The sequence below is a fragment of the Hyla sarda genome, chromosome 4 (assembly GCF_029499605.1).
Source record: "Hyla sarda isolate aHylSar1 chromosome 4, aHylSar1.hap1, whole genome shotgun sequence".
In the NCBI taxonomy this organism is placed as follows: Eukaryota; Metazoa; Chordata; class Amphibia; order Anura; family Hylidae; genus Hyla; species Hyla sarda.
Genome location: NC_079192.1, coordinates 283,122,550 through 283,146,703, shown reverse-complemented (window position 1 = coordinate 283,146,703; position 24,154 = coordinate 283,122,550). Strand labels below are relative to the sequence as shown.

General features: G+C 41.2%; 1 protein-coding gene and 1 long non-coding RNA gene across 3 annotated transcripts in view; one reads left to right on the top strand and one right to left on the bottom strand.

Moving 5' to 3' along the window:
* Positions 1–10,196, top strand: part of LOC130367013 (uncharacterized) — a 103,710-nt gene extending 93,514 nt beyond the window's left edge. Inside the window, exons 3-4 of the long non-coding RNA XR_008892042.1 lie at positions 2,933–3,083; positions 10,072–10,196. This is a non-coding gene — a long non-coding RNA (uncharacterized LOC130367013). The remainder of the gene's footprint in view (positions 1–2,932; positions 3,084–10,071) is intronic.
* The window catches only part of RASSF9 (Ras association domain family member 9), a 31,040-nt gene extending 20,765 nt beyond the window's left edge, over positions 1–10,275 (bottom strand). For both annotated transcript variants that reach the window (XM_056569392.1, XM_056569393.1), the window contains exon 1: positions 10,046–10,275. In XM_056569392.1, coding sequence (XP_056425367.1) covers positions 10,046–10,275 — 230 coding nt within the window. The remainder of the gene's footprint in view (positions 1–10,045) is intronic.
* Between the last annotated feature and the right edge of the window lie 13,879 nt (positions 10,276–24,154).

Genomic DNA, 24,154 nt, shown 5'->3' with positions numbered 1-24,154 from the left:
GAGTGACTGAAGCAGCACTGAGTGACTGAAGCAAGTATGTAATCCTTTTACTATCCTCCTGCACAAACAGGTTAATCCCTTAAGGCACAACAGCATGAAAGTGCATTGACAGTATATCACAAAATACAATAAATTGTACATTTAAACGTGAGTAGTGGGCCTGTAGCAGACATGCTGAGTGACATCCACGTGACAGGTCAGGAAGGCAGGTGTATTCTGCACTGGGATACCACATATGCATAGATGGGGACTGACATATTTTTACAAATTTGTTTGGTGCTTTGCTTGCAGCCAATTAGGACTTAATGGACACATTTTAGTTCTGGGAACCTTTTGTATGTATGTCAGCAGAGCATGATGTGCTGCAACAAGGACACATGGGTGTGTGGACTTAAAAGAATTGACAATGTAGTGAAGGCAAGCACTGGTGACCTGGTTCACAGGTGTTATGAAGTGTTCATCAGGTCTTCCAAAATTGGAGTCACTTGCCTGCGGTCCTACATAACCTTTTAAAAGGGGAGAAGATATGATTCACTTTGGTGGAAGGAGGTATTGGAGGTATGCTTGGGCTACTTGTCAACACCCCTCTGGGCAAATGATTACAGCTGCCCCTCCTGATGGTTAGCTCACTAGGGAGGCCAAAACAACAACCACCATCTACCAGATACCAGAAGACACATACTCAGTGATGTGCAATATAAGCCAATCCAATATCTATCTTACAGGACAGTCATTGTAGCCTCCAAGGTTGATTCCACTGTTGGTGTAGTATTTACCGAATGAAATGACTAAATAATCATTGTAAGAAAAAGGTGTGTGGGGGATGGGGAGAGAGTGAGGGGAAGGGTGTGATGCAAGGTACTTCCCAGAGCCCTCCAGCTAAGCTAGTGTACGAGACAAGTGGTGAAGGAAATAGAGTGCAAGGGACTACATTCATTATTTCATTTTATTATTTATTTATTTCATAAATTAAATTGTAGAGGGATTATAGAGTAGAATTTCAATATTTGTAGATAACACTAAACTGGGTAAGGTGATCACCACAGAGGAGGCTAACGTAATATTACAGAGGGATCTGGGGAAGCAGGTACAGACCTGTGCTTAGGCATAGACCTGGCAAATAAAATGTAATGTGGATAAATGTAAGGTTACGCACTTAGGCCGTAAAATCAAAATGTACAATTATATGCAATATGATAAAAAATTAGGATTAACTACCGAAAAGGACTTTGGGGTACTCGTGGACTCAACTTTTGTGATCAGTGCCAGGTAGCTGCGGTCAAGGCTAACAAAGTCATGGGATGTATCAAGAGAGGCATAGAGGCTCGTGACAAGGACATTTTTTTTTGTCTCTGTATAAATCACTAGTCAGATCACATGTGGAGTATTGTGTTCAATTATGGGCACCTGTGTATAATAGGGACATGGCAGGACTGGAGAAGGTGCAGAGGAGGGCAAAAAAGATAATTGATGGTATGGGATGATTACAGTACCAAGACAGGTTATCAAGCTTGGGGTTATTTAGTTTGGAGGAAAGATGTCTTAGGGGCAATTTGATTACAATGTACAAATATATGAAAGGACAACACAGAGATCATTTTAGTGATCTTTTTATACATAGGCCGATAACCATGACAAGGGGGCATCCTCTACGTCTAGAGGAAAAAAAGTTTCCCCAACATAACAGACAGTGATTTTTTACTGTCAGAGCAGTTACACTATGGAACTCTTTACCATATGAGGTTGTGATGTCTGACTCAATAAACACTTTAACCCCTTAACGACTGGCTCCCATTATGTGAAGCCCGCTCAGGAGCTGAGCTCACTTCATACCCGGCAGGTCCCAGTTGCTATCAGCTAATAACGGACATCGCCGATCGGGCTGTTGTCCCGTATTAACCCTTTAGACTAAAACGGGAGAAAACAGTTGACAGTTAGCTCAGTGGGCTGTTCGGGACCACCGCGGTGAAATCGCGGTTTCCCGAACAGCTGAGAGGACAGCGGGAGGCTCCTTAATCAGCGTTCTATTGCTCCATGCCTGAGATCCAGGCTGGAGCAGCCGAGGACCGATAACACTGATCAATGCTATACTATGGCATAGCATTGATCAGTGTATGCAATCAAAGAACTGCATGTAATAGTCCCCTATGGGGACTAAAAAAGAGTGTAAAGAAAAGTAAAAAGTAAAAGTAATAAATGTGATTTAACCCCTTCAGTAATAAAAGTTTGAATCACCCCCCTTTTCCCATAAAAAATATATACACAACAAATAAAACATGTGTTATTAAAAAATTTATTTTAAAAAAGTGATAAAAAAAATCCCATCAAAACAAAAATGGAACTGATAAAAACTTCAGATCACGGTGAAAAAAATTAGCCTTCATACATCCCTGTATATGGAAAAATAAAAAAAAGTTACAGGGGTCAGAAGATGACAATTTTACACATACTAATTTTGGTGCATTGAGTTTTAAGATTTTTTAAGTAGTAAAATAAAAAAAAAATATATATAAATTAGGTATCTTTGTAACCGTATGGACCTACAGATTAAAGATATGGTGTAATTTTTACCGAAAAGTGCACTGCGTAAAATCGGAAGCCCCCAAAATTTACAAAATGGTTTTTTTTCCCCCATTAGTGGAATGGGAGTGTGGATACCATAGAAGTCTATGGGCTTTAATTTGAGGCGAAATTACGCAAACGGAAATTCTGTCATGTGAGTTGACCCTAAATGGTGGGAAATCTCTTAAATTTTCTGTACTCTTTGTTATTAAATGTATATCATCTATAGTCATATGATGTAGTGTTCTTTTCACTGTTTAATGTCTAACCTGACAATACCAAGCAATATGAGAAATGTATAGTGAATAGTTTCAAACAAATATAAAGTCAACACAGGTGTCTCATTCATCTATAAATCTTTGCTTCTTAGAAATCTATTGTGCTTGACCCAGAAAAACTTGAAGAAAAAAAAGGGATACAGTATTGTACATAGGTTAAGAAGACAATTACAGACATGTCGAGGGTGTGATACAGCTGACTCAACTTTAATAGTGAACAAGCTGAATAACTTACAAAATACAGTAAGTATGATGTGTTTATTTGGTTTTAATCATTACTTTATAGTGGTGCATTTGAGTTACTGATTTTAGCAGGTTTAACTATTAACATTTCATTTAGAAGAACTATTAACATTCCATATAGGAACATATTTCCATTTTTTATAACAGAAATATACATAGTTTTACTATCATTATAAACCCAGCTGACCCCTAATGTATAACTTCTCCTCATATTGCACTTCTGTTACCTTTTCTGAATATCTGATTTAACTACTGTTGATATAGAAATGATATTCACTCAGTGAGTGCACTTGTACACCATTCAACATTTAGCTTTTTCATTAAATCAATTTACTTGCCAAGAAAATATACCATTTGGTTTGTAGAAGAAGAGAACTGAATACATTTGCTTAAGGCTTAAGTAAATTCTTCAAACTTCATTGCTATTCCTCATATAATAGAAACTATGAATAAATCATTTTTAGATGTATTTCAAGTTTGGAGAAAAGTTTGCAATGGAATTCAAGTTTATTTACTTTATTTATAACTGCACTTCCTCATATTTTCATTTTGCTTATCCCTTTTGTTGCCACGATCACTAGGCGTGCTGAGCTCTGCATAAAAGGCATATCATTTTCACACCACTTCATTTAAGCAGTGTCACATTTTTCAATATGCATCACAATCTGTTGATGTTCTTTTCCCTTTGACACTATAGTCTGGAAAATCAGTAACTCTGAGTTTTCTCAAATGAAATTTATTTAGGGCATTGTTTGTCTAAAAACTCAATTTAAGTGTCCAACTGTAACATCAGTAAAATAATTAATTATAAAGGTTTGATGCTATTTCTTGAATGGAGATTACAGATAAGGAGATTACACTGTATGTGTGCTTAGCCCCACTGGAGGTAACTGGGAGCAGGCTGTTCGTCGGACCTAATGCCGCTGTAATTGCCCACTGGCCCCTGGTATTGCCCATACGGCACAGGTAAGTTTAGTTTTAGGTCCTGTGCCACTTGAGAAACCTTGGCATTGGTGTTCGGGCTCAGGTATGTCCTTCATAAAAGGATATACTGACTAAAGTCTCAATTTTACATTAGTTTTGAGGGTTAGTCATATGTCACTGTCTATATATACCACAGTAGTGCACCTAAATGTATGTATTATTCTATATGTTACACATCCACACTTTTCATCAGGTGTAGGATGCCATTGTGGCACTTGTAGGGTGCTGCAGGCATCCCCATTGTATGCATTTTATGCTGGGGATTACCCTTAGCAACAGACCAAAAGCGCAGGATCTTCTCCCTCAGCATAAATGAACAAGTGCATTTGGGGTTGAGCATTAGTGTTGAGCGGCATAGGCCATATTCGAATTCGCGAATATTCGCGAATATATGGACGAATATTCGTCATATATTCGCGAATATTCGCATATTCGTTATATTTTCGTTTTATTTTCGCATATGCGAAATTTCGCGTATGCGAAAATTATCATATGTGAAAATTAACATATAGGAAATTTGCATACTCGAAAATTCGCATATGTGAAAATTAGCATACACTAATTTTCGCATATGCGAATTTTCGCACGCCAGTCTCACACAGTAGTATTAGAGCCTTCTTTACACCACACAAGCTGGAAGCAGAGAGGGGTGATCACTGTGATGTGTACTGTGAAGAAAAAAAAAAAAAAAAAAAATGAAAATTCGTAATTACGAATATATAGCGCTATATTCGCGAAATTCGCGAATTCGCGAATATGCGATATTCACGAATAATATTCGAATTGCGAATATTCGCGAGCAACACTATTGAGCATTTCCTGCCATTTGAAACCAAATTTTTTTCTTGTTGTTCAAATCTTGTACTTGGAGGTGTATAAACTCCAAATCTAATCCGCCTTAATAACTATTATAGGCAGCATTTTGGTGCAGCTGTGAGGCCGACAACATATCAGCCTACTTGGGTGGGGCTCATATGCTTCCTCCCTCCTCCCTCTGTATGTGTGCTTAGCCACACTGGAGGTAACTGGGAGCAGGCTGTGAGTCAGACCTAATGCCGCTGTAATTGCCCACTGGCCCCTGGTATTGCCCATACGGCACAAGTAGGTTAGTGTTAGGTCCCGTGCCACTTGAGAAACCTTGGCGTTGGTGTAAGGACTCAGGTATGTCCTTCATATAAGGATATACTGGTTAATGTCTCAATTTTAACATCATTTTGAGGGTTAGTCATTTGTTACTGTCTACATCTACCACAGTAGTGCTCCTAAATTTATGTACAGTATGAGATTACAAATAAGACAGTTTTTTCACTAGATATTATTAAATATTTTATTATGATGATTATTATTGTTGTTATTATTATTTCTATAGAATTCTCAAAAATCTGTAATATGTATACTAATTCATAAAATATATAAAAAGGTATTCCTATGTCAATTTCACAGTTTTTATAACATCAAGCATTAGGTCTTGTGCATATTGATCTCTCCTTGTTAGTCAGTCCTTCATCTATACAGTAGGACACTGGTCCAAAAAGAAGAAAAAATACTGTTGGATGTATTAAATGGGAACCTTTAGGATAAGTTCACATGTAGAGTTCACCACAAAAGTCACACAAATGGAACACTTGATGAACAGCTGTGTGCAAAGGCCACACAAAATGCTTGTTTTCCCAGATTTTTGTGTACCACAAAAAATTTCATAAAACCACTGACACAATTAGCAACAAAACAGATTTTTTTCCCCCTAACAAACCAAATGCAACATTATGTCTGTAATGTGATACAGCTGCTTTTTTTGTACACTACCTTGGAATAAAGTAGTGGAAATGTTCCTACTCCTTTTTGGCCTATTAGCCCCTTAAAGGGGTACTCTGGTGGAAAACTTTTTATTAATTTTTTTTAATCAACTGGTGCCAGAAAGTTAAACAGATTTGTAAATTACTTCTATTAAAAAATCTTAATCCTTCCAGTACTTTTTAGCTTCTGGAAAAAATCATATCTACATGCAGGAAAAATTATACGTTTAAAAATGTCCTCTTCTGACCCATATAACTTTTTTATTTTTCCGCATATGGGGATGTATGAGAGCTCATGCGCTGTGATCTGACGTTTTTATTGGTACCATTTTTTTTTATCAGACTTTTTGATCACTTTTTATTAATTTTTTAATGGTATAAAAAGTGGCCAAAAATATAAAATTTTATGTGTACGCCATTGACTGTGTGGTTTAATTAACAATATATTTCTATAGTTTGGACATTTATGCACGTGACAATACCACATATGTTTATATTTATTTTTATTTACATTGTTTTCTTTTAATGGGAAGGGGTGAAATCACATTTACTAACACTTTTTTTTTTGCAATGTTGTAGCCCCCATAGGGTGCTATAACATTCCACACAATGATTTTCTACACTGATCACTACCATGCAAAAGCATAGCATTGATCAGTGTTATCACCTCTCGACTGCTCCTGCTTGGATCTCAGGCACGGAGCAGTCATTTGGCGATCAGACACGCAGGAGGCAGGTAGGGATTCTCCTGGTGTCCTGCCAGCTGTTCTGTTCACTGAGCTGCTTTCGGTTTCACTTCAGACGCCGCGGTCAACTTTGATCACCGCATCTGAAAGGTTAATACCAGGCATCACCTCGATTGGTGATGTCTGGTATTAGCCGTGGGTCCCGGCTGTTGATGGTCGCCGGGACCGACCCGATATGACGCGGGGTCACTGCGTGACCCTGCGTTATATCACGGGAGCCGTCACAGGACATAAATATACGTCCTGCGTCATTAAGGAGTTAAGTACACACTGCATACACTCCCCTTCACATAGATCTGCTCCTTACCACTGCTCACCCTAAAATGGCCACTGCAGCTATGTGCATAAGCTTTTCTGGTACCACTGACACATCCCTATACTGCCTTCTGATTGGTATGTAACTAAACAACGTATTTGCTAAGAGTCACACAACACCCTTTTTTTACTAAATTTTTGCCCACCTATTCTTGTGCCACTTCTAAAAAGTGGCACACTTAAATATGTGATTAAATTTACTGTGCTGCTGGTGCTTTCCTCATACTACTTTGAAATATTGTAGTAGTGGAGTGCTCCTACTTCTCTTTGGGGTGTTCGGTACACACTGCTTACACTGTCCTTCACATTTACACTTTATAACACTTCTCTCTGGCCACATCTATACAGAATCACACCTATACTGTTTCCTAATAGGCTGGGAGCTGTTTGCAAGGCATTATTGACTTCCTTGAAGTTATACGATTCCTTCTATTTTCAAGGTCATCTGGGCTACTCTGAGGTCATGTGATCCTATTTCCTTCTCCTATTCTGGTATGACTACAATTTTACCAGGTTCAGGCAAAATGAACCAGCTGATGTGTACCTTCAAGCCAAACTAGACTTTTGCTAAAGTTGAGGCCAAAGCCTTGCTCTGTAGTTTCAATTAACTAAATTCTATTCACAAATTTAATTTGCATGTGATGCCAAAAATTCCAACAAAGCTGCCACATGAGAACATACCCTTATTATTTACTACCAGAGGTTGACAATCTGCCCTGGCCCTATGATAATCACATAGGTACAGTGTTCAGAACAAGAGAGATCTCTGATAACTTCACTGTACTGTAAGTGTAACAAGTCATTCTCCTGTATTATCCTCTAATGATTACAAAGATTATGATCCGCCAGAAGGAAACAATGCATCTTTCCAATCACTGACCACAATCCCACAAACAGAGGCTGAGCAAATTGTGAGAAGTCGATTAACATCTCTTAAAATCTCTGTGTGATGTTTTTATAGCAATATATTTATTTATTTATTTAAATACAAATTTATTTATTTATCTATTTAATTGAAGAACGAGCTTTATACTAACCGGTTAGGTTAGTTTGAATCACAATGAGTTACATTAGTTACAGGGCAAATAACTCAGCTGAATGTAAAGACTATACTTTGAAAGATGTTGAAGGTTGAGCTTACATGTACAAATATTTTTCTCTAACAATATCTCAAACAACAGTTAATCTGAACTGGAGATTAACACATAGATATCTTTTTGATAATATTGGAAGTTTTTTATATTAACACATATTTTCATTTAGGCAAAGTAAAACACTTTAGATCCCTTGAGTGTTTTCCAAAAACAATCACTCCCTCCCTCCCTCCCTTAGTGTTTTTCCTTTTTTGTTGCGTCACAACATTGAACAAACAAGGAATGTTATTGAATATAACTTTTAGAGTGTATTCGCACACGTGCAATATCCTGCATATATTTGATGCGCAGGATTTTATACTGCAGATGTAGTGTAAATGTGCAATAAATGAATGAACACAGCATCAAATCCTGTGCAGCAAATATGTGCAGGATACTGTATGTGTAAAAATACCCTTACAGTGGAATAAAAATGCTAAAAAGATCAAGATAAATCGATAATTTGTTTATTATGTATGTATTTAACTCCTTTGCTACAAAAAACCCCAAGGTTTTGTCCAACCAAGTCACTTGAGAAGTCACAAAATAAGGTGAATTTGGTCCCTATGTGTGCAAGCAAAGAGTCACATGACCTGTCACATGATATCAGCTTAAATACATTTCTTCTGATAGGCCCCTGAAATCTACAGAACCACCAAGAATGCAACATAAAGAACAATGTGGGAGATTTATCAAAACCTGTGTAGAGGAAGAGTAGTGCAGTTGCCGATAGCAACCAATCAGATCCCTCCTTTCATTTTTCACAAGCCTCTTTAAAAATGAAAGAAGCGAGCTGATTGATTGCAATGGGCAACTGCACTACTCTTCCTCTACACAGGTTTTGATAAATCTCCCCCAATGAGCTTTTCAGACAACCTTTTTGGTTGAGGTATTTGAGGACAGGGAGTTCTATTATTTTACATTCCAGCTTTTCAGAAAGGTCAGAGAAAAAGTTGTGTGGAAAAAAATTAAACATGGTCAATACAAAAACTTTAAAAAGGAAAAACACCATGGGTGTGTAGATGGGGGGCTTAATATTTTTGCTAATAACTGCACTGTAACATTGCAGTTTTGCTATAAATAAATAAAAGCGAACATGTGTCATCTCTCAATCTTTTTTTATGTGTACATCTGTTCAACCTTTCATTGATATTATTTTCCTTCACATCTGCTGTTGGGGGATAGTTAGCAGGTCCCATACATTAGATTTTTGGCTCACCACACCAAAATAATTTGAACATGCTTGGGATAAACATATTCTATCCCAAGATTTTAATAACATTTTTTAATGAAAATATATAAGGGCTAGATAGACAAGGTGGTCTTTTTCTGCTGACAGTTTTCATATAAAGCTACATGGGGGGGGGGGGGATTTAGCTAAATATGTTTATAGGAAGAGTGGTGCAGTTGCCCATATCAATATCAGATTGCTTCTTTCATTTTCTGAGGCCTTTTAAAAAAATAAAAGAGGAAATCTGTTTGTTTTTTGTGGGCTACTGCTCCACTTATCTTCCGCACATGTTTGGATAAATCTCCCCCACATGTGTTCACCTGTTAAGCAAATTGCGGCACATCTCTCCCCCATGAAAGCCCATGAGTATGGTACAGATGTGTATTATAAGCATATAGAAACAACTGGACTAACCCATTTTGAACTACAATTAGTGCAGGATTATAGGCATTTGATGCTGCAATTATTTCCCTGTTTGTTAAAGTTAATGCAGAATATTAATAGTAGTAAAATCATATCACATTAATGCTTATTTTGATGTGATTCAGTTTAGAGTGCATTTTGTATAGGCATAAAAAAGCCATGTTTTAAATAAAACAAATCTTGTAAAATACCATAACAGGATAAAAGTGGCTTTTCCTACTGTTCAGCATAATAGAGGTTGTCATTCTCTGAAGTAGAAAATGAAATGCTGCTTAGTTCTATACTAACACAGAAAAACTATTAGTGCTTAAAAGTCATTAAAATTTAAGGTTACCTAGTTTTATGTCTTGTCTTCAACAGTTTTTTCTTGACATGATCCATAATGATGGCTGCAGAAGTGAAGCTGGATGTAATGAGTCGCTTAGTGAAGATTAGCTGCTCGCTGCCTTTACTACACAGACAACTAAACAGACAAGAAGGAAGTTGAGCAACTTCAGCTGCCTTTGAACTAGTGTTCCTGTTACACCTTTGGAGAGCTGCCCAGCTTCTGAGTGCACAAATCATTAGCCTGTAATACTAAGTGGTGATCAGATCATATACTTTGTCATCTGTAATTTATAAATGTAGGCCATTCTATACAGTGTTGTACTGGTATTACTTGCAGCAGAGCATGAAGAAAATATGTTGCTGAGAAACTATTTATTTATCCATTTAGCTGAGCTTTTTCAGACATGCCACTCTTAATCTGTAGGCACTCACCCTTCTGTAGCAATCTTCTTGGTTTTATTACAAAAAATTGGATACAAACAGTGCATCAGGGGGATTAAAACATGTGAGGGCTACCTGGCGGCAACAGGCGTTTTTTTGCATCAATACGTACTTTTTTGGGTTTGCGTTGACGCAAGAAACAGTTGTTGCCACCAGGTAGCGTTTCTGTGTGTTTTAATCCCCCTGCTGCACTGTTTGTATCTGCACTTTTTATATAATTTATCGTTTCCTCATCCACATGCTATATGCTTTTCAGTGAGCACCCCTTTCAGTAGTGGCAGTGATCGCTGCTTGGATTGTTGACTTTCTACAAGATTTTGGCATTCATTATTACCCATGAATTCAGTAGAGCATGGGAGTGTTCAGTCACAGATAACGAAAGATAGGTCCATGTTTGCAAACTATATTTTAGCTCATCCTATAGGTGGTCAGTGGGGTTGAAGTCAGGACTTTATGCAGCCCAGACAAGGTCTTATACCCAAATCACTTAACCATGTCTTTTCAGACCTTACTTTGTGCACTGGAGCACAGTCATGGTGGACAGAAAATAACCAAACCCAAACTGATTCAACAAAGATGGATGAATAACAATACATCTTGGTATGCTGTATCAGTAAGCATTCATTTCACTGGTTCTATGGGGCCTAGTCTAATCCCTGAAAACAACACCATAGCATAATGCCTTCTCTACCAAACTTCACAATAAGCACAATGCAGTCAGGCAGGCAATGCTATTCAATTCATTGGCCAGAGGGCCATTAGACTATCAGATAAAGAAGTGTGATTTATCACTCCACAGTCCAGTGAGGGTGTGCTTAGTATCTCTATTAACTATACTTGGCATTGGGCTTGGTGTTGTACGGCTTGAATGCAGCTGCTGGGCTATGGAAAACCATGCCATGAGGCCACCATTGTAGTTCTTGTGCTCATTTTAATGTCATAGAACTATGCAGCTATTAAGTCTGCAGAGCATTGTGAGTTTATGCCCTGAGTAACCAATCTTGTCTGAGCTAAATCGATAGAAGTAACTCTGTCCCTTCCTTATCATATACATATGTACTACAAAGGAATCTTATGGAGCTTTAAAATCTAGGGGAATGTGTTGTATTTGTGTATTTATAATATTTTTGTGAAATGTGTGTTGTGTTGCATCTTGCTTTAGGAATGATGTTTTGGTCAGGCAATTTGTTGTGATTCTCACACATCACATGATCAATTAATTACATGATTTCTAATGGGAGAAACACTAAGGAAAATGCACAATTTTCTAAACCCCCCATTAAAACTGCATGAAGATGTATGAAGCACAAAAACATATATTGGAAATTGATTCAAAAGGAATAAGAAATGTAGAGAAATGACGAATACTTCTCCTGTGTCTGAAACCACCTTTATTTATCCTTTATTTGTGCAATGCTTTGGCTTAACTCCATGGAACCATTTTCAAACAATTTGCAGGTTTGCATTGCATGTATGTGACACCACAAGTGCTTATTAAAAATAACCACATATAATTGAAAACAAATATAATAATAAGATGTATAACAATGTGTATAAATATATAACAATGTGCATCACAGATATATAATTAGAAAAATAAACAGATCCAGTTCAAGTACATTAACCCCTTACCGCCAGCTTGGGCCCTTATGACATGGTGATATTTTTATTTTTTATCACCACCTTCCGAAAGCTTTGACATTTTTATTTTACGTTGGTGCAGCCACATTAAGTCTTGTTTTTGTGCAAGTTGAGTTGTATTGTTCAGTAACATGTTGGGCAAGTAAATTACAAAAGGATTGCCCTGTATTTATTGGGCATCACATAAAGAAATTTATAACACTACTAGTAGAAAAAATACCCCTATGTCCCTTCCAAGATGGGGGAGAAACAAGAAAAATATTGCATAATAGACAAGACCTAAGGAAAACATTTGTGATATACACACACCTAAAAGTAAGGTAATCAGATCAACTGCAATAGGTAGGTGTCAGTTCACAAATTCAGTAGTGGAATGAGTCAATGTCTCCATTATCCAGGGTGAAGTGATTTCAGGATCACAGCAATATGGATGTTGTGGTATCCACCTTCCAATTGCGTGGCAAGGTACATAAAGGGTCTAAATTCCTTATGGATGCTAGTCAGGGTTAGGTTAAATGTAAGCCTGACCATATAGAATTCTTACAATGAAATCTCTATGGGGCAATTGTCACTACCCTGTGATGACCCAAGTGACACCAGTATCCAAAAATACTAAGCAAAAAAAAATCACAAAAAAATATAAATAGCTATAGTGTCTCAAAAAAAAACAACAACATCTTTCCACCAGGGTATATTGAATTTTATCACCGGAGCAACAAGGTAACAATAAAAAAAGACACTAGGTTAAGTACATAAGATACATGAACTCATTGCTTGATGTATGCCAATCATGGAGCATGGTGAGGTTGTCATGAAGCCCAACACCTTACTCAAATTACGGTGGGGTTATATAGCTTTATAAAGACTTAGTAATTAAATACATTTTCATTAGAAAGGCATCCTCAATACAATATCCTGTATTCCAGCACTAACAGAAATTAGATCATCGTCTAAGTAACTAAACTATATGAGCATATAGCAAAGAAAATTACTATTATGACTGGGCAAATTTAAGTCAACATTATAGTGAACTATAGTGAAATATTGCCACCATATTGTTATCAGTCCCTACTAACCACTTAATTAATAGTATGCTGCCACCAGGGTCACAAGCCCGGTACATTAGGTATTTAGGGCCGTCAGTGATGGTGCCAGGAATCAGATAGAGAGAAATGCATAACACATATCACCTCTGTATCTCCAGCTCTATGGAATGAAAGATTTCAGGGATGAAATAGATATATTGTCAAATATGGGCAGTGTCTTAGTGTTAACCCATAGAAGAAAATAGCATCATGCCACTATAAAATTATAGTCTATGAATAAGAGTAAGGAGAAGGGAGACAGGCATAAGAAGAAAAGAAAATAGCAATTAATGCATCTGCCAAAAGATACAAATCTTCAGTCACATGGACATTTTCAACCACAACTATTAAATAAGTTGAATCAATGACCAGTGAGTCATCATGTCTTCAAGTACACATCTGAAAAATAGTTAAAAAAAACAATGCTAAGACCTGTTTATAGAAAAATATAGTAAAAGATACCTACATTTTGTGCAGGGGTCATAGGCAAGTAGATACTTATGTGTTACTAAGTGTAAACAGAATCTGCAGTCTATCATGACCTAAACAAATACTTGCATTCCCCATGAGATTCTGGAACATCTTTTCTTATAACTCAGTGTTTTGCTGTTCCTTTTTTTATTCTTACTAGAAATGTATGACTAAATAGTCAACTGGGTGTTACCAGGTGGGTTTGTGCCCCTACACTGTCTAACACTATCCAATCAAAGCTACCAGTGTCAGGTAGACACACTCCCAACTGTCAATACACAATTGGAAATGTAATCATACATTTCTAGAAAAAATTGCAGAGTAACAGCACAATATATGTTACGCCGAGCGCTCCGGGTCCCCGCTCCTCCCCGGAGCGCTCGCAACATCCTCGCTACTGCAGCGCCCCGGTCAGATCCACTGACCGGGTGCGCTGCGATGCCGCCTCCAGCCGGGATGCGATTCGCGATGCGGGTGGCGCCCGCTCGCGATGCGCACCCAGGCTCCCGTACCTGACTCGCTCTCCGTCGGTCCTGTCCCGGCGCGCGCGGCCCCGCTCCCTAGGGCGCGCACGCGCCGGGTCTCTGCGATTTAAAGGGCCACTGCGCCACTGATTGGCGCAGTTGTTCTAATTAGTGTGTTCACCTGTGCACTCCCTATGTATACCTCACTTCCCCTGCACTCCCTCGCCGGATCTTGTTGCCATTGTGCCAGTGAAAGCGTTTCCTTGTGTGTTCCTAGCCTGTGTTCCAGACCTCCTGCCGTTGCCCCTGACTACGATCCTTGCTGCCTGCCCCGACCTTCTGCTACGTCCGACCTTGCTCTTGTCTACTCCCTTGTACTGCGCCTATCTTCAGCAGTCAGAGAGGTTGAGCCGTTGCTAGTGGATACGACCTGGTTACTACCGCCGCTGCAAGACCATCCCGCTTTGCGGCGGGCTCTGGTGAATACCAGTAGTAACTTAGAACCGGTCCACTAGCACGGTCCACGCCAATCCCTCTCTGGCAGAGAGGATCCACCTCCTGCCAGCCGAATCGTGACAGTAGATCCGGCCATGGATCCCGCTGAAGTTCCACTGCCAGTTGTCGCCGACCTCACCACGGTGGTTGCCCAGCAGTCGCAACAGATAGCGCAACAAGGCCACCAGCTGTCTCAACTGACCGTGATGCTACAGCAGCTACTACCACAGCTTCAGCAGTCATCTCCTCCGCCAGCTCCTGCACCTCCTCCGCAGCGAGTGGCCGCTTCCGGCCTACGACTATCCTTGCCGGATAAATTTGATGGGGACTCTAAGTTTTGCCATGGCTTTCTTTCACAATGTTCCCTGCACTTGGAGATGATGTCGGACCAGTTTCCTACTGAAAAGTCTAAGGTGGCTTTCGTAGTCAGCCTTCTGTCTGGGAAAGCTCTGTCATGGGCCACACCGCTCTGGGACCACAATGACCCTGTCACTGCCTCTGTACACTCCTTCTTCTCGGAAATTCGAAGTGTCTTTGAGGAACCTGCCCGAGCCTCTTCTGCTGAGACTGCCCTGCTGAACCTGGTCCAGGGTAATTCTTCCGTTGGCGAGTACGCCATCCAATTCCGTACTCTTGCTTCCGAATTATCCTGGAATAATGAGGCCCTCTGCGCGACCTTTAAAAAAGGCCTATCCAGCAACATTAAAGATGTTCTGGCCGCACGAGAAATTCCTGCTAACCTGCATGAACTCATTCATCTAGCCACTCGCATTGACATGCGTTTTTCCGAAAGGCGTCAGGAGCTCCGCCAGGATATGGACTTTGTTCGCACGAGGCGTTTTTTCTCCCCGGCTCCTCTCTCCTCTGGTCCTCTGCAATCCGTTCCTGTGCCTCCCGCCGTGGAGGCTATGCAAGTTGACCGGTCTCGCTTGACACCTCAAGAGAGGACACGACGCCGCATGGAGAATCTTTGCCTGTACTGTGCCGGTACCGAACACTTCCTGAAGGATTGTCCTATCCAGACGTACGCTGACTCCGCACAAAGCTGAGACAGTTCTTGATGTCAACTCTGCTTCTCCACGCCTTACTGTGCCTGTGCGGATATCTGCCTCTACCTTCTCCTTCTCTACTATGGCCTTCTTGGATTCCGGATCTGCAGGAAATTTTATTTTGGCCTCTCTCATCAACAGGTTCAACATCCCGGTGACCAGTCTCGCCAGACCCCTCTACATCAATTGTGTTAACAAGGAAAGATTGGACTGTACCGTACGTTACCGCACGGAGCCCCTCCTAATGTGCATCGGACCTCATCACGAAAAAATTGAGTTTTTGGTCCTCTCCAATTGCACTTCCGAAATTCTCCTTGGACTACCGTGGCTTCAACGCCATTCCCCAACCCTTGATTGGTCCACAGGAGAGATCAAGAGCTGGGGTACTTCTTGTTTCAAGGACTGTCTTAAACCGGTTCCCAGTACTCGCTGCCGTGACCCTGTGGTTCCCCCTGTAACCGGTCTCCCTAAGGCTTATATGGACTATGCTGACGTATTTTGCAAAAAACAAGCTGAGACTTTACCTCCTCACAGGCCTTATGACTGTCCTATTGACCTCCTCCCGGGCACTACTCCACCCCGGGGCAGAATTTATCCTCTGTCCGCCCCAGAGACTCTTGCTATGTCTGAATACATCCAGGAAAATTTAAAAAGGGGTTTATCCGCAAATCCTCCTCTCCTGCCGGAGCTGGATTTTTCTTTGTGTCCAAAAAAGATGGCTCCCTACGTCCTTGCATTGATTACCGCGGACTTAATAAAATCACGGTAAAGAACCGCTACCCCCTACCTCTTATCTCAGAACTCTTTGATCGCCTTCAAGGTGCCCACATCTTTACCAAACTGGACTTAAGAGGTGCTTATAATCTCATCCGCATCAGGGAGGGGGACGAATGGAAAACTGCATTTAACACTAGAGATGGACACTTTGAGTATCTGGTCATGCCCTTTGGCCTGTGCAACGCCCCTGCCGTCTTCCAAGACTTTGTTAATGAAATTTTTCGTGATCTCTTATATTCCTGTGTTGTTGTGTATCTGGACGATATTCTGATTTTTTCTACCAACTTAGAAGAACACCGCCAGCATGTCCGCATGGTTCTTCAGAGACTTCGAGACAATCAACTTTATGCCAAAATGGAGAAATGTCTGTTTGAATGTCAATCTCTTCCTTTCCTAGGATACTTGGTCTCTGGCCAGGGACTACAAATGGACCCAGATAAACTCTCTGCCGTCTTAGATTGGCCACGCCCCTCCGGACTCCGTGCTATCCAACGTTTTTTGGGGTTCGCCAATTATTACAGACAATTTATTCCACATTTTTCCACTATTGTGGCTCCTATCGTGGCTTTAACCAAGAAGAATGCCAATCCTAAGTCCTGGTCTCCTCAAGCGGAAGACGCATTTAAACGGCTCAAGTCTGCCTTTTCTTCTGCTCCCGTGCTCTCCAGACCTGACCCATCTAAACCCTTCCTATTGGAGGTTGATGCCTCCTCAGTGGGAGCTGCAGCGGTCCTTCTACAAAAAAATTCTTCCGGGCATGCTGTTACTTGTGGTTTTTTTTCTAGGACCTTCTCTCCGGTGGAGAGGAACTACTCCATCGGGGATCGAGAACTACTGGCCATTAAATTGGCACTTGAGGAATGGAGGCATCTGCTGGAGGGATCAAAATTTCCAGTTATCATTTACACCGATCACAAGAATCTCTCCTATCTCCAGTCTGCCCAACGGCTGAATCCTCGCCAGGCCAGGTGGTCTTTGTTCTTTGCCCGTTTTAACATGGAAATTCATTTTCGCCCTGCCGACAAGAACATTAGGGCCGATGCTCTCTCTCGTTCCTCGGATGCCTCGGAAGTAGAGGTCTCTCCGCAACACATCATTCCTCCGGACTGTCTGATCTCCACTTCTCCAGCCTCCATCAGGCAAACTCCTCCAGGGAAGACCTTCGTTTCTCCACGCCAACGTCTCGGGATTCTCAAATGGGGTCACTCCTCCCACCTCGCTGGCCATGCGGGCATCAAAAAGTCCTTGCAACTCATCTCTCATTTCTATTGGTGGCCGACTCTGGAGACGGATGTTGTTGATTTTGTACGGGCCTGTACTGTCTGTGCCCGGGATAAGACTCCTCGCCAGAAGCCTGCTGGTCTCCTTCATCCTCTGCCTGTCCCCGAACAGCCTTGGTCTCTGATTGGTATGGACTTTATTACAGACTTACCCCCATCCCGTGGCAACACTGTTGTTTGGGTGGTCGTTGATCGATTTTCCAAGATGGCACATTTTATTCCTCTTCCTGGTCTTCCTTCAGCGCCTCAGTTGGCAAAACAATTTTTTGTACACATTTTTCGTCTTCACGGTTTGCCCACGCAGATCGTCTCGGATAGAGGCGTCCAATTCGTGTCAAAATTCTGGAGGGCTCTCTGTAAACAGCTCAAGATTAAATTAAACTTCTCTTCTGCTTATCATCCTCAATCCAATGGGCAAGTAGAAAGAATTAACCAGGTCCTGGGTGACTATTTACTGCATTTTGTTTCCTCCCGCCAGGATGACTGGGCAGATCTTCTACCATGGGCCGAATTCTCGTACAACTTCAGAGTCTCTGAATCTTCTTCTAAATCCCCATTTTTCGTAGTGTACGGCCGTCACCCTCTTCCCTCCCTCCCTACTCCCTTGCCCTCTGGTTTGCCCGCTGTGGATGAAGTGACTCGTGATCTTTCCACCATATGGAAAGAGACCCAAAATTCTCTTTTACAGGCTTCATCTCGCATGAAAATGTTTGCCGATAAGAAAAGAAGAGCTCCCCCCATTTTTTCTCCCGGAGACAAGGTATGGCTCTCCGCTAAATATGTCCGCTTCCGTGTCCCCAGCTACAAACTGGGACCACGCTATCTTGGTCCTTTCAAAATCTTGTGCCAAATTAATCCTGTCTCTTACAAACTTCTTCTTCCTCCTTCTCTTCGTATTCCTAATGCCTTTCATGTCTCTCTTCTTAAACCACTCATCATCAACCGTTTCTCTCCCAAACTTGTTTCTCCCACTCCTGTTTCCGGTTCTTCTGACATCTTCTCCGTGAAGGAGATATTGGCCTCCAAGACGGTCAGAGGAAAAAAATTTTTTTGGGTTGATTGGGAGGGCTGTGGTCCTGAAGAGAGATCCTGGGAACCTGAGGACAACATCCTAGACAAAAGTCTGGTCCTCAGGTTCTCAGGCTCCAAGAAGAGGGGGAGACCCAAGGGGGGGGGGTACTGTTACGCCGAGCGCTCCGGGTCCCCGCTCCTCCCCGGAGCGCTCGCAACATCCTCGCTACTGCAGCGCCCCGGTCAGATCCACTGACCGGGTGCGCTGCGATGCTGCCTCCAGCCGGGATGCGATTCGCGATGCGGGTGGCGCCCGCTCGCGATGCGCACCCCGGCTCCCGTACCTGACTCGCTCTCCGTCGGTCCTGTCCCGGCGCGCGCAGCCCCGCTCCCTAGGGTGCGCGCACGCCGGGTCTCTGCGATTTAAAGGGCCACTGCGCCACTGATTGGCGCAGTTGTTCTAATTAGTGTGTTCACCTGTGCACTCCCTATGTATACCTCACTTCCCCTGCACTCCCTCGCCGGATCTTGTTGCCATTGTGCCAGTGAAAGCGTTTCCTTGTGTGTTCCTAGCCTGTGTTCCAGACCTCCTGCCGTTGCCCCTGACTACGATCCTTGCTGCCTGCCCCGACCTTCTGCTACATCCGACCTTGCTCTTGTCTACTCCCTTGTACCGCGCCTATCTTCAGCAGTCAGAGAGGTTGAGCCGTTGCTAGTGGATACGACCTGGTTACTACCGCCGCTGCAAGACCATCCCGCTGTGCGGCAGGCTCTGGTGAATACCAGTAGTAACTTAGAACCGGTCCACTAGCACGGTCCACGCCAATCCCTCTCTGGCACAGAGGATCCACCTCCTGCCAGCCGAATCGTGACAATATAGAGCTAGAAGAAAAGATGTTGTAGAATTATTTAGTTGGGAATAGAAATATTTTCAAAACAAACAGGTCAGTACAGCGAACACAGCAACTGATATATGACAAAATCAGAATACATGTCTGACCTTACACCTTAAAGAGTTTTTTCCTTAAAAATATGTGGCACTGTCTGACTAGTTGATTCCAAGTATATCCTGATTTTTATTATATATTATTATGAAACTGCAGAAATGTTATTCTAGTCATTGAAAACATTAGTTTACTGGTTTATTAAGTCTAACTAGATATATCACACAACTCTGGCTGAGCTCACAATTCTCATCTTCCTTTAGTGTACAGAGACAATGGGGGAGATTTATTAAAGGGGTACTCCGCCCCTAGGCATCTTATCCCCTATCCAAAGGATAGGGGATAAGATGTCTGATAGTGGGGCCTTGCCACTGGGACCCCAACAATCTCTACTGCAGCACTGCAGTCATCCGATGCATGGAGCGAACTTCGCTCCATGCCTGATGACTAGCGATGTGGCGCTGACATTACAGCCACGCTTCCCTTGTGATGTCACTCCCTCCTTCTCAATGCAAGTCTATAGGAGAGGGCGTGATGGCCGCCACACACCCTCCCATAAACTTGCATTAAGTGGCAGTGACTTCACGAGGGGTGTGGCAGTGACGTCACAAGCCTCCGGTGCCACATTCGTCGTTCAAAACCAACACGGGTACTGTAGCGAGCTTGTGGGGGTTCCAGCGGCAGGACCCCCACAATCAGACATCTTATCCACTATCCTAAAAGGAAAATGCTCATTGCTGGATCATGAATATTCAAATTCACCTGGTAGCCCGCCACCAGTGTCCAATTCACCAAAGATAGAAGCGGACCTTCGAAGGGACACCACGCCAAACTGAAGGTATGTATTTAACTCACTGACCACGCATTGGTCTTCTGTTACCCCACACTATAACCTAGTTTATTGGGTTTAGTGTGGGATGACCGTTTTCCTTTAAGTGGAGCAGTTGCCCAAAGTAACCATCAGATCACTTCTTTTATTTTTAGAGGCCTTTTTTAAAAATTAAAGAAGCCATCTAATTTGTTGCTATGGGCAACTGCGCTACTTTTCTTCTACAAAGGTTTTGATAAATCTTCCCCATTATTATCTTTGCTATCCGCTGAATAGAAAGAATTCTCTGAGGTGAATAAGTTTTCAACATAATTTGTTTAACTTTATAAAACTTTAATCCTGTTTTTGTCTTCCACTAAATCCTGAATTCTATTTTTGGTTTAGTAGTACTCTGGAAATATTCATGTGACTAAACAACTTTAGACCACATATATAGCTCAGAGCCATGTGCACCTGGCTGTATCAGCACACTAAATCCCCCGTAACTTTGTTTTATGGTGCCCTGCCATATGTTACTCTGTATGCCAATGTATTTTAATGCAGTGCCACTAGGGAAGAATGCCTTGGTAATGCATTATCTCATTTAAACTTAGAAAAAAAAATCATATAAAAACATGTCTGGTAATGTGGTTGTTCTCTAGAAACCTAGAGAACATGCGGCCAGCAACATTGCATGGCTATTGTTGAACACGAAGAGGCATGATTTTAGCCGCATACACTCACTGGCATGTGAGAACACGGCTTAAGTGGTTTCCATTTCACTAGGATTGCAAGAAACAGAAAAAGAAAGAACGGTCTTGGAGGCGCTGCTAAAAAGTAGGTCACAAATTGGATAGATTCAGACCAGCACAGGAAAATAAATATTTTATTTTTGACAATACGGACAACACGTTTCGGCACACAAGGAGTGCCTTATTCAGGTCCAGCACTCAGACGGATCCCTCCAAGGAACAGCACAGGATTGAACAGGCGCAAACAACTCCAAAGGTAAAAAATGTTTAATTTACCTGGCATGCAATGCGTTTCGCTGGATAACCAGCTTCAACATGCCTGATGAAGCTGGTTATCCAGCGAAACGTGTTGCATGCCGGGTAAGTTAAAAAAATTTTTACCTTTGGAGTTGTGTGCGCCTTCTCAATCCTGTGCTGTTCCTTGGAGGGATGGGTCTAAGTGCTTCACCTGTGTTGCCAGGAGCGGCTGCCGAGCTTCGCCCATCAAGGGTTTATTCCACGCTTACACCATAGTTGTACTTGGTCGCAGTACAACTCTACTTGGTGATATATTTGCTTTCGAATTTCAAATTCGCATATTTGCTTTCGAATTTCCACACCGTATACGTTACGTTGTCACACTAGGAGCGCTTTTCCTTTTGTTCGTAGTTTCTTAAGTTCCAAATATACAATGCACTACTCTATTTTTTTTTAAATATTTTAGTTAGTACTACTACTCCCAGGATGGAACAGACTGTTCCATGATGGGAGTAGTAGCACCTGTGCTAATAGACAGATTGCCCTGGGTGTTCCTTCTGACACCAGGTGCGATCGTCCTGTATAATGTATAGATGCAGGCGGCTTTCTCGCATCTCTGCAATAGATAGGACGATTGCATTGGGTGTCAGGAGTGACACCCGCTGGGATCTGTCCTTAACTGCAACTACTACTGCTCCCAACATGGAGCACACTCTGCTTCATGCTGGGAGCTGTAGAACCTGCATTAATAGACAGATCACAGCGGTTGTCACTTCTGACACCTATTGCAATCTGTCTCTTAATGCAGGTACTACAGCTCCTAGCATGGAGCAGAGTGTGCTCCATGTTGGGAGCAGTAGTACCTGCCATTATGGAAAGATCACAGCGGGTGTCACTCCTGACACCCGCTGCGATCGTCCTGTATAATGTATAGATGCGGGCAGGCGGACGCTTTTCTCTGGTCCTACTGTAGTATTAGTATATGCTGTATACATGCCTATTATTCATATTTCCTGCAGAGAGCTGTGATTGGATGGAATCATCTGACCAATCACAGCTCTCTGCGGGAAATAGGAATAAGTAATGTGAATTCTATTCTCATCACTGGCAAGCCGGAGTAGAGAGCAGAGATGTGAGTTCAGAAGAAAACCGCTCCATCTCTCCAATAGAAAGTACAATCGCATCGGCTGTCAGGAGTGACACCTGGGGTGATCTGTCTATTAGTACAGGTACTACAGCTCCCATCTTGGAACAGTCTGTAGTAGTAGTAATACCTAAAAAGATAAAAAAAATAGAGAAAAAAGAGAAACACACATGCAAACACACTTTGTTAAACACAATAAAAAAAATACATTACTAATAAAAAAATTAATGATAAAAAAATATGTTATATTTACATTTAAATGGCCCCTTTCTACATTTTTATTATTTTCGGCTACATTTTTAGGTCCCTGCCCGCCCACCTAAATTGATCCCTGTTTAAAAATTAACAGTAACATTTTTTTTTGTCTTAACTTTCGGGAGCTGGCAGGGACCAGAAAATTCAGCACTCAATATTAAAAATGAATGAGAAGTGCATTTCATCATTTTTTTTTCTAGTTTTCTATTTTTTTTTCACTTTACTTTTTCCCAAACCCATAATTTCACTTTATTTTTTACCAAATCCATAATTTATCAAAAATCCATAAATTTACAGAGGTCTTCTGTCAGAAATTAAAGATAATTCAAATTGTAATTTGCGGAGGCAGATGGCGTGGACAATAATGTATGTATCTATTTAATGTAATTGTGAAGGACAATGTCATTGTAATTATACAATATGAGCTGGTTTTAAATGATAAATTACTGCAAAACTCTTCTTGCAATTCCAATGTCTCTGCATATGCAGGAAGGGAGCTATAATGGATGGTTGGGAGCTATAATTTGAGTAGGATGGAAATGACTTTTTCGTTGCTGTAAGCTGTAGAAGGGAATATGTAACCATGGTTGTGGGATTACCTTTTTATATATGTGAAACATCTTTTACATTTTTATGTGGGGAATGATGGGAGTTGTAATTCTTGAATTCCAATTGTTTCTGGTTGCAATCACAGTGGGGACAACTGGAATTCAAGAATTACAACTACCATCATCCCCTACATAAAAAATTTAAGATTTTTCACATATATAAAAAGGTAATCCCATATCCCAAATCCATGGTTATATATTCCCTTCTACAGTTTACAGCAACAAAAAAGTAATTTCCATCCTACTGAAATTATAGCTCCTATCCATGTCTTCCTGCATATGCAGAGGCATTGGAATTAGAAGAAGAGTTTTACAGTAATTTGTCATTTAAAACAAGCTCATACTATATAATTACAATGACATTGTCCTTCACAATTACATTAAATACATACATACATTATTGTCCCAGCCATCTTCCTCCGCAAACTACAATTTGAAGTATGTTTGATTTCTGATAGAAGACCTCTGTAAATTTATGGATTTTTGTTAAATTAGGGAAACTCAGCCTTTTTTTGCCTATTGTATTATACATATTACTGATGTCGCTGTCCTCGGCTCGTCTCTTACCCCCCACAATTATTCATGGCAACACATCTAAATGCCTGAAAAAATTAAGTAAGTGGGTCTAAAAAAGTAAAGTGAAAATAAGAAAAT